The 14,312-nt window shown below is 40.6% G+C and overlaps 1 protein-coding gene across 2 annotated transcripts; it reads right to left on the bottom strand.

The window, feature by feature from the left end:
- Positions 1-121: 121 nt before the first annotated feature.
- slc29a4b (asolute carrier family 29 member 4b) lies at positions 122-13,466 on the bottom strand. 2 transcript variants are annotated; one of them, XM_034051752.3, is made up of 11 exons: positions 13,225-13,466; positions 10,203-10,396; positions 9,266-9,397; positions 8,886-8,999; positions 8,084-8,212; positions 7,314-7,388; positions 6,187-6,452; positions 5,242-5,365; positions 4,697-4,884; positions 4,148-4,388; positions 122-3,176 (listed from the first exon to the last, which is right to left on the bottom strand). In XM_034051752.3, the coding sequence occupies exons 2-11, from the start codon at positions 10,363-10,365 to the stop codon at positions 3,034-3,036; spliced, it is 1,575 nt and encodes a 524-aa protein (XP_033907643.1). In that variant the 5' UTR covers positions 10,366-10,396; positions 13,225-13,466; the 3' UTR covers positions 122-3,033. The 2 variants fall into 2 exon arrangements, with proteins under 2 accessions (XP_033907643.1, XP_033907645.1); XM_034051754.3 differs by having other exon boundaries at positions 6,196-6,452.
- Between the last annotated feature and the right edge of the window lie 846 nt (positions 13,467-14,312).

Below are 14,312 nucleotides of genomic sequence, written 5' to 3'. Positions count from 1 at the left end.
CGTTCTTCAACATAATACAGCTGTGTGTGTGTGTCAGTGCGTGTGTGTGTGTCAGTGCATGTGTGTGTGTATTGCTCTTAAGTAACAAAAAGAGATCTAAAAACACTCCCAAGACACAAGACGCCTTTACAGATGTACCTGTACGAGCAATACAAAACCATTTAATTTCATTTAGCAATATAAAATAAAATAAATAAATAAACATGGCAAAATAAAGCTGACAAAACAAGACAACACATACAGGGCAAGCTGCTGTCCGCTGGGAACTGACCTGTGAACACAAATCAAAATGACCAGGCTTCATTTTTTAACCAGGAATACATTCTAAAGTAAATGTGCTTATTTAAACTACAGGAAGGTATTTCACAAACACTGACGTCTGTGTTTGCCCAGGAGCTCAAAGCCAGTGCTAACCTATCGACCGCCCATCACTCATTTGCCAGTCAGCAAGACTCACCTCAGGAAGTTACAATGTGTGTTTTTTCCATGATACAGATTGGTACTTGAAAAGTATAGTTTGGCAGAAGGAAAAATATTTGGGTTTGTATTTACATTTACAGTTCATCTGTCATGAGCAAGCCACAGGACAAAAAGAAAAAACTGCCCCCCCTAAAATAAGACATGTGGATTATATTACTGTAATTAATAAATTAAAAATAAAACAGTTCCCAGCTTAACTGTAACTATTTTACTGTAGAGCTTCACCTATCTATAGGCTTATGGGTTACATATGCCATTCCATCAGTAGTGGCCATGACAAGAATTAATGTGTTTTTACCTATTTTAACTGATAAAAGTGTACTGTAGCATAAGAATTACAAAGCATAGCAAAAGCATGTGGAATCACAGTGAGGTAGTGAGCATTGTTACAACACACAATAAAACAGAGTTTAATGCACAGTATAAGCATAGGATGCAAGCATGGTAAAGTGCAAATCTACCATGTTAGACTGTATTGGGGTGCAAGCAGAGAGGAGGGCATGAATCATCTTCAGGGCATGCTAAATTCCAGCTTGGGGGACCCTGAATGAATCCAGCTCTTTGATTAGTGTAATTTACAGTTACAGGAATGCCTTTGTCATGCACAGATTTATAAATCTCAGTCCAATCTCTCTGGAAAGAGCTCTGATGAGAGCAACACCCTATTTAACTCAAGGCAAGTCCCGGCTGAACTCAATGTAATTACACTAATTCTTTTAGAACGCAACATTTTATATAAATTGGTGAGCCCACTCCGTCACACTTCAATTTACTGTAATGAACCTTGCAGAATGAATCTGTTTAACCTAGTACTGATGTTATTAAGGTTTGGAGAGTATTCAAAGCAGCTGTCCTTGAGAGGTATTAAAAAGACTGGCAGCATCATTACTTCTTACTTCCATGAAGCGTGATTTAATTCCACATTTTACAAAGAACCGTGGACACGGTCTTTTCAGCCCGCACAACCCGGATATTATAAAAACATCACAGCTAAACGGAAAGTTTACGAGAGGCATGGAGACTGGAAGCAATGTGCTAGCGCATTTGAAAGGGGAATAACATATTACAAACAAGAATGACGGCTCAGTTTCTAACTCTGGAGCTGATGTCTCCTGATGTGGTACCACCAGATCTTTACTTTCCAGGGACGTTGAATTGCTGCTGGTTTCAATATTTCTCATCCACTGCCGGCCAGCCTTGAAAGGTATGCTGCACAGCATCCAATCTGAAAAGCTACCGTACTGCTCACCTGGCTAATGCACCAGTCTTATTCTGTTCAACCTTTACCCTCTCCCTTTTTTAAAGCCTGGTCTATATTATTATTATTAGTTTATTTAGCAGACGCCTTTATCCAAGGTGACTTGCAGAGACTAGTTTGTGTGAACTATGCATCAGCTGCAGAATCACTTACAACAACGTCTCACTCAAAAGACGGAGCACAAGGAGGTTAAGTGACGCTCAGGGTTGCAGAGTGAGTTGGGATTTGAACCGGGGACCGCCTGGTTACAAGCCCTTTTCATTAACCACTGGACCACACAGCCTGCTGTATATCAGCCTTCCTGAAGCCACAGACCCCAGGCTGTCCTTCATTTCTTTCTGACTGGCTTAACGATGATTCACACAATGTAAAGTGTAGAGGCAGACTGGGGAACCAGAAAACATGGGAACTGGTCTATTGTAAGTTCCTGAACCTGACCTGGTCATGCATTTTTATCATCTTTTTTCTTCTGTATTTCTGCTGCAACACAGTTTAAAATGTGTTAGTTTCAATAGTTTCTGACGCTAAAGGAAGCAGGGAAATGTATAACAAATATATGCTCTGTGTTTCAGAACATGTGCCCTGTTCCATACCGGTTTTTTTATCTGTACCTTCCCCTTGTAAATTGCATGCAAAAAAGGGTGTAATCATTTTCATTATGTCTCAAACTAGGAAAACCACAATATTCAATTTCACATTGGCGTAGGGATTTTTGAGGATTTATTTTTGCCCATTTGTTTTAATTCAGGAGGTTTGCTGCAGATTTGGAGTCTCCAGAAGCAAAATGGTTGCAGGTGGTAAAAACAATTAATTTTCCATTTGTATCTCTGAGGCAGCTGTTAAACATTCAATCTCAACTTCTGCTGAGTACACAGCTAGCTTTCGTGTTGCTGAATTATCAGCAAAACTCTGACTAGTATCCAAAACTTGAAATCAAAATATCAAGGCAGCATGATGCCACATTATAAGTGGTAATGTCACTGCGCACACACTACACAAAGAGTGACTTCCTGGTTTCCAGGCAACATGAAATGGAGAATGACATCACCACGTACCACAGCGCATAACAACAAGGCCAGGCAATGGCAGCACAACAAAGCACAAGCAGGACTCAAAACTCAATTTTTTCTTTTTTTAAAGGTTCACGTTGGTTTTAATCCAACCAAACGCCAGCTTCTGAACCAACCTTCTGTGTTTATTATTATCTACACTAGCCTTTGTACTTCTCAGTCCTAGTAATACACTGCGGTCAATGTTAATGGCTGATGTTATCAGGGGAGGGATGTTCTGCACGCTCAGTATCCTGAGGTGAAAGAGCCATTGATGGTTTCAGTGTGGAAGCAGCTGCCATTCGCGGTGCTGGTGAGGCTGTAGGCAACATAGGCAACGGCAGATCCCAGCATCAGGCCAGTCATGTAGGAAACTGTCATGGTGTTGCCTGCAGAGTGAAAGAGATAAAAGGCGATAATAACACAGAGACGAAGGCAAGCGGACAGCTGCAGCTCCATTATGAAAAAACAGCAGCCAATTTAATTGTGTTTTGCATTCAATAAGCTGAGAAAGCACGGTGCAGTGTTTCATGGGAACAAAGACCCCATCTGTGAGGAGGCAAGTCAGTAAAAAAAACAGCCCTGCTTCATGTGGGCTCTGTTTATTGAATCAATTCATATTTTTTAAACTAAGAAATCAATTTAATTGGGCCCTGGGTGCACTCAGTCAAGACCTTGATGATATCTCCATTGGCTTTATTTAAAAAATAAAAAATAATAATTACCCCCAGTTAAAAGGTAGTCGTACAAACTGTATTAATAACATGACACAGCGGGCTCTATTTTGAAAACTTGAAATTAATAAACCTGATTTTCTGAGGACTGAATATTACTCGTATGTGGTAATATTAAAAAGCGTGTCAATAAATTCCCCTTGGTGGTAAGCACCAACATGAGTAAAAGGTGGCAGTATTTAGACCCGCCTCTGTTTAGATTCTTAAAATAGACCCTCTGTGTATTGATATTTGTTTTTCCTTGACTCATTTTCAGTAGGTTAAGTTAATTAATAATAGTAATAGTTCCTGTTATGATAAAAAATATTGACAAAGACTTCACCGATTTTATAACTCATTTTACCTTTTCTCTATAGCTTAATTACATTGTATTTTATCTTTACCTTTGATTAAATAACCAATTAACTTTATTCTGCATGCCAGGTTGCGTACATACAGCAACAGCCTCAGCTCAAGGAACCCTGAACTCTGAACTCCAGAACTAGTCAACTGCTTCCCCAGCGATGGATAATGAATTATATACAAGTAGTGTTAAGTGACACTACATTAAATCACTTATAACAGAACATTTAAAAAATGAAATTCAGTAAATCGGAATTCCCTGACCAAGGTTCTTTAAGACCTACCTGCCAGCTCTCGCTGCTCTGGGCTGACCTTCCCAGCCGCCAGTATCATAGGCACGCTCCCAAAGTATCCGTTGCTGATGCCCATGAGGAGGGAGAAGATGCAGGGCCAGGCCGGGTGGCTAAGGGCTGGCTTCCCGTTGGGGTACACACACATGATGAAGAGGGGGATGAAGACCACTCGCACACAGGAGCACAGGAGCAGGCGGGTCCCGTTCCAGTCATAGGGCAAAGCTGCCAGGATCTGCAACCAGAGAAAAGGGGAGGTCAACGAGGAGAGCCGGAACAAGAATAGGTTCACAACAGCAAGAAGATTAGGGGTGAATTAATAGTGAAGGAACCAAACCCTGACAGCGTTCACGTGCCTGGTTAGAGATATTGGTTTCACAATTATTTAGATAATTAAAAACTGTGCCCTTTTTGTGATACACCTCCCTACCCTTCCGTCTGAGAAGTGTGTCTGGACGAATGAATGTGTTTGTGTTGTTGATGATGGAAATGGGGTTTTGCGCCCCATTGTTGGGACTGCATTGACTCCCAAACAGAGCTGACCTTGCCGACGAAGTCCGACATGTTGAAAATAGCCATGATCAGGATGGGCAGCCACTCCCCCAGAGTGTAGTTCCGGATCTCTGATTCAAGGCCAGGAAACAGGCAGAGTGTGATGAAGTAAGTCATACCTATGGAGAGCATGTAGGCCCAAATAACGCGGGCCACAATGTATCGGTGCAGGACCATGTCTGAAAGAAAGAGGTCCAAGTTAATGGTAAGCATCAACGTCAAGTTTAAAGGAGGACAAGCTTCAGTTTTGTTTACTACTAATAAACAATGCATTTTAATTTACAGTTAGTAGCTAGTGTACACACAATATGCAACAGAAGTGCTGACGTCAGACAAAAATTGTACATAATAGCCTGGAATCATCTAACTTATACATAACACATGTCTATAAAGCAATAACCTTGTATTTCCCCTTAGGCATTGCTAATGTTTCTATATATCGCTAACATTATCTCCGAAACTGTCTGCTAACAGAACACTTGGGTTGACACTAAGGTTGCCTGCACTAAAAAATAATTGATTGTAGTTTCGCTCACCCCTGAAACTAGGCCAACTCCTCTTTATTTTCGGCTTGGGAACATCGAATCTCACGTACGAACCACCGCCGGCCAGATCCACCTCCGTTCCAACTTCGGTGGGTGAGATTCCCACCGGACCGTTCTTGGGAAAATGACATGTTTAAAACGGAATAATTGTGTTTGCAAGTACAGATGGCACCTGTAGTGGTCATCAGGGAGCAATCTGACCTGAATCTCTCCACTGCAGCTGCTGGATTGTGCATTTAATATCTCTTTTGGCTGGACCTCATTTCATGAAAGTTGCAGGCTTTTCCACTCAAAAAAATTGAGAAGGACATCTGCACAGCCAGTTAAGTGCACTACTGCGATTGGGGATGCAGGATAGAAGAGAATAGATGCGCGCTGCACGAGTAATGGAAGATAAGGGAGTGAGGCGAGGAAAGCCTGCAGATAACCTCAGAGTCAAAGACACTATCGGAACTCCAGAACTCCTGGTCCATTAAGAAATCATTTTAGGGGCACCAGAAGCCAACATCTAACATGCCTCCCGGCAGGGATACCTTCCCGAGTGATAAACGGTTACCTCTGTGGGTTTTTATTTAGTTTTTTCCAATGTTACTGGATGGCTCACATTTCCAATGTGCCCTTGTAAAGCACAAGGCACGTCAAATACATTTAAATACTAGCCAGTCAAAGTAAAGATTTCCAACATAAATATACACGTTGAGGTTATAATACTGTTAAAATACAGAATATCCCCCTAAAAAATAAATCACTTTCACTTGACGTTTTGAAATCACAATGGTACTGTGGCACAAGCTATACATTCAGTTAAAGAAGAGAACAGAGTAAATATGACAGGGCAGGGGCACAAAGCATCTCAAATCTCAGAAGCTCCATGCCTTTTCATATTTCATAGTCAGCCTACAAAAGTTTTATACACTATAGAAAGAAAAAACTTACAAATCTTACTTCCTCTGTAATGACGTCATGGTGGACTAGGTAGCCTGTCCCTGGGTCTGTGTGACCCCTGACATCTGCGATCCCTTGTTTTGAGCGACTGGTGTAGTAGTCCACGAAATGGGTCCTCCTCACGAGCAGGTGGAGTATGAAGCACAAGAGCTCCATAGCGATTGAAATGCAGAAGAAGGTCATGGTGTTTATCTTCTCGTCGGAGATCAGCAACTTTGTGAAGATGCGGCTCAGAGATATAATCACCCCAGCAGTGCCTGAGTCCAACAGTGAAGTCAAAATCAGATCGGAGATCAATGTATTGGGTACTACAGACTGTGGCAGAAACATGCAACCAAACAACACACCTCAGATCTCAAAAAAACAACATACACGCATGATCATCTGATCCTTGCTTGATAATTATTGGTTGAAAACATTACATTATTATAAAAAACGGTTTCATTGATGAATAAATCAAACAGTTTGAATAGGACTGACATAAAAATGGATATAAATATAAAGAAATAGTAGAGTAAGATGATTAACTTTTACTAGGCCATCATTTTCTTCAAATCTCTTCCTTCTATATTCGTGGTATACATTTAAATACTGACGATTTGCTCATTATTTTAAAGGGTGGTCCAATGTCAGATATAGAAATTCAAATATTCTATCATGCTGAATATGATTCTGTACACATCTGCAGGAAGGCATCAGTGCAAGTACATGTCGTCACAAGATATCAAACCTTGCAAGCATGTGTCTTGAACAGTAAGCATGGAGCTGAAATTCCATGCGTCAAGTCATGAAGCTCCATTAGCAGTTTATATAACACCTCTTGAGTGTGAGCGCCCGTTCTCTCCTGTTACTATCACAGCCTGACGGAAACTTCAAACACGTTTTTACCTGGGTTTCCAAAAAGCTCTTGCATTGAGACAAGAGGTTCCAGACTCTTTCAAGTTATATTAACATGCATTTTTTCATTCTGTCTACATCGACTCCACTCTTTACATCTGCTTCACCAAACCTCCTATTCCAAGGATGCCCCATTCCTGATATTCATGCTTTCCACAGTTTTCTTGAACATGCACATCTCACTAACTCTCTCATGTTTATAAAACAAGTATTGTACTCACTCTCACCAGTCATCACCCCTTGAGTGTAGCGCTTGGGCAGCATCCCTGTGTAGCCATAGAAACTGGACTGCTGAACTGCAAGGGTGGAATTCAGAGAAGACAGCATGTCAACCTTTTGAAGGCACAGAAATGCCTGCCCTGTTCAATTAAAAAGTAAATGATATCTGAAACCTGGATCTTTTCATTAAGATATATCTATACAGGGCAGACACACTGAGATCTAACGTCTTGTTTCGTTCAGGAATGCCCTCTCCACATATACTGGGAATGGAGAGGTGGAGATTTTCAACTTTGGTTTAGCTCAGACCAAGACAAAGGAGGGGACACTCAACTGAGGCTTCCAATCCAACCGTGCTTAGATATAGCTTCTATGCAATGTCTTGTGTCCACACCTGGGGCTACAGCGTGTCTCCTGGGTTGTCTAAATTCTGTCTGCCAGAGGCTAAGCACCTTAAAATTGGTCAGAGGTTCTCAAACATTTTTATTGGTTGGACCTTTTTATAAAAACATTTTGGAAAATGGACTTCCAAACTGAAAATTGAAAAAAGATACAGAAAAGTTACCAGAAGTTTTCGGGGAACCCCCTGGGTAACCTCAGCGGACCCCACGTTACCCCAGGAACCACTGAAATTGGTACTAGCCTATACATCCATTCCCAGTAAGAGCTGCACGGTATTGGTTTCTCTTTCAGTGCTGGGTACGGATGAACAGATAGAAGGCTGCTGTCTTCAGGTCTCTTGCTTACGGATATTTCTAAAGTCAAGTTGTACCTGTGCACCCAAAAGCTACCACCCCCACCGCCAGCAGGTTAACTGCGTAGGCCTGCTTCACCGTGAACTTCTCCAACCAAACGTCAAAGTAACTCACGAACAGGAGGGGTCCGAGGGCAAAGAGATAACCTGAAAGAAGGAGAGAGAACAGAAAGAACAAGAAATAGCGCCGTAAAGCAAGGCGGTTGTTATATTTTGTTAGCTACCTTTTCTTCCTTTTTTCTGGCACATACTTTTGATTTAATGCAGAGCTCCTTCACAGTCACTGAATGCTGCTGTGACTGCAGCTTTTACCCAGACAGTGTAGGCTGCTTTACAGCTGTCAGTGATGTTCTGCCATACGAAGCTTAATTACACTAAGCACACATTTCAAATTGAACAGCTTTCGTGAACTAGCTTCGGGGATATAAGCAGCTTTAGCATTGCTGCTGTACAAAAAGGCATGTTTGATAAACTACTGCGCCAAGGATGAAAAAGATCTCATGAAGCAGACAAAGTAGGAGACTAATAAATATTCTCTTGATGAAAGACACTCATCAGTGTCACTAGAAGGTACTTGCAATCTTATTAAGCTTTCATTCTTAATTACGTTGACCCCGTCAGAGAGCCTTTCTTTTGCCAAACGTCTTCTGCTCCATGGAAAAGGTTGGGACGTGGTTCGTACAGTTAGGCAATTTGTTACCAATTTTACAGATGTGTTGCCACCTTTCAATACGTCTTTGACAATCTTTTTGTTTCAATTGTACATGAAAACGTGAATGCTTCTGTCCTGTACCTGTCCCATGTTACACTGATTACTTACCTACAGTTATTCTGGTGTGCAGGCTTAGCATCTCCACCAAGGCATTGTTCAGTATCACAGCCACCAGGGCCACCAGGATATAAGTGAGACTCATATCAAATACGATAGAAGTTCCTGCAAAACAGGGGGGAGAAATGAACAAGCAGTAACACTAGCCATACAAACTAGCGTGCAGTCTCTCTCTCTCTATATATATACTCTAATAAATGAATAAGAGCAAGAGAAATTGTGAAACAGGTGTACAATGCATGTATAAATAATGAACTAGCATGCAAGAGAATTTCAACCAAAGAGAATGAGACAAAGCTGCCTTTTATTCTAAACTCTGGGGCTGTTTACGATCAAAACAGGACAGGAGGAAACATTACTCTGTGGGGTACCTTGGAATTTATGATGCAAGTAGTCTACGTCAGTGATAAAGCTATTATATGGCAGCAGGAACCCCACTCCGGCGAGAAGCATTGCAAAGTAGATCCCATGGTACCGGTCTTCTGGCTCAGGGTCTTCAAAAGCTACAGAAAAATATATTGATTCAATAGTGTTTCAGCAAGAGCATGCTTCAGCAGTCATTTACAACGACGCACTAGTACTCTTTAAAACATCATGGGAAAGACTGTGGAGTCTCATCAGATTGGGTTAGAAATGACCATGGTTTTCTGAGGTACGTAGGTGAGCAGGTTGTTGTCCCGTGAGGATTTTGGGATGCATTCCATCAGATATATCATGATTAATAATGTAAACCTGTATCCCTGTAACTCTATTCTAGGATGCCAATGTGGAGAACTTTAGGGAGCTTTACATCACTTTGTGCTCTTTTCAAAGTGATGGATTACTCCATTAGCAACACGTCTTGGATGGGCAAGATTCCTCTTGCAAAGCATGGTTTAAAAAATAATAATAATAAGTTCAATATGGGAAAATCAAGGGGAATCGCAAAAATGTGGTTGCATAGCAACATCAACAACATTTGATTTTCAGAGACACCTCAACTCTGTTTACATATTTAATCCATATCAAAGAGAAAAATTCAAACTCTACTAAATCTACTGTCATAGAAGTTTTAAAAAAACACAAATAAAACAGGGCAAAATCTACACTAATAAAATGCAACTCTACACACGTCTGAACAGCTGCACGGGCCTCACAAAGACACACAGTAAAAGTAAACTGACACATACACAATTCAAATGCACACAGGTCTAAACAGATTTAGAGGCCTGCATGCAGTTAAGTCTTAAAGTTGGTTCTGAAAGGTTTCTAAAGGTCTTCCTGTACTGTGAGGCCTGTGCCGATCTCCTTATGTGTTAGCGGTGTTACCAGGTTCAGTGAAGGTGAGGATCCCCTTGTCAGGGATGTCTTTGGCCAGGCTGTCCTCTTCCTCCAGCTGGTAGCTCTCGAAGCTGAAACTCATCACCACGTTCTCATCTGGAGTCATGGCAGGCGTGCCTCCCTTCCGTCTCTCAGCTCCCACAGAGCCCATCCTCCCTCTGTCTCTCCACGACCGCTGTGCTCTAAATCCAAACAGAATGAATTTTTCATTCTCTAAACACCGTAGCACTGCGGATACAATGTTACTTCTACTCCATGCATGTTGCAAAGCCAGTCTTCTTAACTCTTACCATCCAGACACAGTCAGTGAGTACAGAAGGGCTTTCTGTGCTTTCTAAGCATTTTAGATTCCTTCCAACGTATTTTAATTATAGTCGGCTGACCAATCAGTCTCATGTTCACCCTGGAAATAATTTTCTTGTAGTGCTTTCTAGTATGAAATATGAGGACCTTGTACTATGACTTTTGGAAATGCTTACAGAAAAAGACTATGGCAGGGCTGTCCAATCACGGCCCTGGAGTGCCATTCCACTCCAGGTTTAACAGGTACAATTATATATTTAATAACAAACAATTTTAGACCAATCACAAGCTCTTAGATTAAAACGTTGAGTTGTTTATTTCTGGGTTTGTAACTTTATTGGGTTTGTTTCAACAATCTTTAAAAAATGGTACTAATGACAAGTAAAAAGCTTTGAGAATCTAGCCCTAAATGTGCTGTTAGCAAGAAAGATGCTATTGCTCAGTTCACGGTCTGCTTTAAAGTGGTGGGACGCTGTTGTAAAAGGTCCCTTGTTGTCTGCTGACTTTAAGTAATTCAATTTAATAGCATGTCACAAAAAAGTGATTTGAGAACAATATGATATATCTTCAATCTGTAGTAAAGTGAAGGGAAAAAAGATGAAACAGGTTCTTGATTAATCGTATGTCAAGCAGCATGCCGGTAATTGACCTCCATATTGAAAGCATTTCAAAACCGGCCCCAGCATGGTTATGCTTTGTTTGTCATTATGAATTTCTAACACGGTCACATCAGTTACATCGCAATATGTAATACGTAACACCCTTTTAAATATCAATGAAACTGTGCTTATAGATTGTAACATCAGCTTTACTCGTGTAGATAAGGCGTAGTAAAGAACGCAGGTACGTGTAATTACTGCAACATAGAGGCTGAAATCTCAAACAGACTTCAATCTGCTTTTGTCAATCATCCTCGCACTCCAGTCCATTTCAGGAGAAAAGCAGAGATTTGATATATGCCTTAAGTGAGTTAATACTGACTGGCAGTATCTAAAATCCACTTTTTTGCACAAATCAATTTTGTGACCTTGGAATGCAAATCCCTACTGTGATACCACTAGCGTGGACATCCATTGTCAGTGTGTTTGAATGGTACTGTGCAGATACTTGCAATACTGTGCAATGATAGGGTACACGATGCATGCTAAATTCAGAGTTGTCATTTCTGCGAGATGACCCTTTTAAACCCAGACCTTTCCGTGCATTCTTATTTCATAGTGCACAGGGACGGCATGCAATACAAACTGGGCAAGCTGCTTTAACATATTTTATTTCTGAGTGAAAAACATGGCAAGATTTTTGGCATGCAGCCACCTGCTGAAGGATATGATGTATAACCACTGTTCTGAAATAACGTAGGTCCTTCTATTAATAAGAAAGACAGATGCTTAATGTACAGTACAGTATTTGCTGTTCCTGGACCCCCTGGCACCCCTCCATAGTAGGTATGCTGGCTGTCCATCACACTTCAATCTCTGGAATAATTACCTGCAATTACGATACAGGGCTGGACAAAATAATATAACAGCTACAATGAAACTGCTAATAGGGACTAATGTACGGCCACCATGGGTAACAGATTTAGTAAGTGTTTCAATTCTGGAGAGGTTGTATCCAGTCAGGCTCTCAGAGGGTCAATCCACTGTGGGTTTAACTCGGACAAGGCTTTTAGTTAATGATTCAAATGTCGTTTATTTACCCTTTCAAGGAATGTCATTTTTTTCTAAATGCATTAGAAATTCATATAGCAACCTGTTAACACGTTCCAGAATAGAAATTCAGATTGCTAAGGTCTGTCCAAAATGTGTTTGTCTTAGCAGTTCCAAAATTCTCAGGAAAATCCACCTTAAAACGGCATACCTTTAAAACACTATATTAGATTTATTTATTTATTTTGTTTGTATTTATTGCATTTATATTTATTTATTTATTTATTTATTTGCTGATAAAAATCGACATTCCTGTTAAGTCATTGACTGTACTAACTATGATTAGAAGTCATTCTGTTTGCTTCCTCGTTCTGAACACTAGGTGGCGTAGATCTGCTTATGGACAGTATTTCTGGACTGGGAACACAAATTACAATAAAATAATGTTGAAAACAAAAATAATGCTAGAAACTGGTAAGCCACACTATACATTACACTATACACGTGCAAGTTTGAGGTATATACTGAGATGAATATACAACGAATCTTCCAATTCATTCCTATAATTAACTTGTTTTGCACCTGCAGTTCTGTACCCAATTATTATTCATTTTATAGCCCCCTCAAAGCAAATTTAAAACAAAACCTTGAGAAAGAAAAAAATAAAGAGTTGTTAAAATACAAATAAACAAACAAATAGAAAATAAGAGGCTAGGCAGCAACGGTCTAATTTCACCACTGAAAACTGAAACAAATACTGTAAGCGATAACATCGCATTTACAAAACACTGAACAGAAAACAACATTGACTGTTTTCGTGTTTGCATAGCGATTTTTTCTTTTCTTTTTCTTTTTTCAGAGCGATTATTTCTAGTACGGTGTTGCATGCTTAACTTGTTAGAAATAAAACAATAACCAGCACATTAATAACTTCTACTAATCTTATATTTTTGCTCGTCCTTGCGCTTTTAAGCTCTGCTACGATACACGGTACAGAACGACATCCGTTTCTGAGAAAGCTTTGTTGTGTCTGAAAACGCACAACAGGTATCTCTTACCTCCGTTTGTAGAACGCGTTATATCGCTGGTGTGTTACGATTTCATTCCCCTTAAAAGAAAATCGGAGCGTTTATCATCTTTAAGAATGAGATTCATCCGTCAGAAAGGTCCCCGGCTGCTACGTTACTTTAATTCAAGCTGCTGTACACCAAGGTAAGAAAATCACGCTGCCTCTCTCTATCCCTCCCACTAGACAGAGCTTCCAGCTCGCTGCCTCTACTGTCAAACTCCCAGCCAGCACCCTGCCAGCACCGGCTAATGGCACCCATACAAAAACAAAGACAAAAATTAATGAATACAATTGCATTTGGGATCATTTAATTTGGGACATGTCCGAGCTTGATGTGCTTGTATTTGAGTAATCAGAGGCAAGTGTACGGATTCATTTCATAAATAGCTTTGAAGAAGCCTTTGGAAGCCTTGCTTTCACTCTGTTACACGTGCCCTTGTAGGCCATTTCACCAGAATAGTGAAATCCTCTGTAGCCCTTTAGTCCCTTATGACTGACATGCAGTGACCCTAAAGACATTGCTGAGGTGGAATAAATGTTTGCTGTAGCATGTGCTTCTTTCAAAACTGCACCCGATAGAACTGTTTGACAGGTGGGATTTAGATCAGGCCCATGCTAATGTATTTGTGTATAGTATGTGTGTGTGTGTGTGTGTGCTTTCTATCCCTCAAACCTGTAAACTTACTTACTTACTGCCCATTGACTTCTAAACTGAGCTCGCTGTGATCAACACTGCATAGAAGCTTTTGATGTTGTTGATTATACAGAGAGGGATTCCATATGCCCGCAGAATGCGCCATAGGCTGGTCCTGTCAAAAGCCTTCTCAAAGTCTATAAAGATGTAGAGCTGCTGTTGCCAGTCTGAGCATTGTTCTATTATATTAGGTCGAGTGAAGATCTGGTCTATGCATCCACGCCCTTTCTGAAAACCGGCTTGCTCTTTTCTGAGAACATTATCTGCTGCATCTGATATACTCAGGACTATGATCTTACACAATACCTTGCTTGGCACAGATAGAAGTGTGATACCACGCCAATTATTACAATCACTGAGTGCTCCTTTCTTTGGTATCTTTA

This window comes from Acipenser ruthenus, chromosome 22 (genome assembly GCF_902713425.1).
Source record: "Acipenser ruthenus chromosome 22, fAciRut3.2 maternal haplotype, whole genome shotgun sequence".
In the NCBI taxonomy this organism is placed as follows: Eukaryota; Metazoa; Chordata; class Actinopteri; order Acipenseriformes; family Acipenseridae; genus Acipenser; species Acipenser ruthenus.
This window is presented reverse-complemented; position numbering and strand designations above follow the sequence as displayed.

Coding starts and splice junctions, on each gene's coding strand:
- slc29a4b (XM_034051752.3), bottom strand. CDS start 10,365: ATGGGCTCTGTGGGAGCTGAGAGACGGAAGGGAGGCACGCCTGCCATG. Junction 7,389..8,083: donor GGTAGCTTTTGGGTGCACAG/GTACAACTTGAC, acceptor CCACCCTTGCAG/TTCAGCAGTCCAGTTTCTAT. Junction 4,389..4,696: donor TGTCGGACTTCGTCGGCAAG/GTCAGCTCTGTT, acceptor CTCTGGTTGCAG/ATCCTGGCAGCTTTGCCCTA.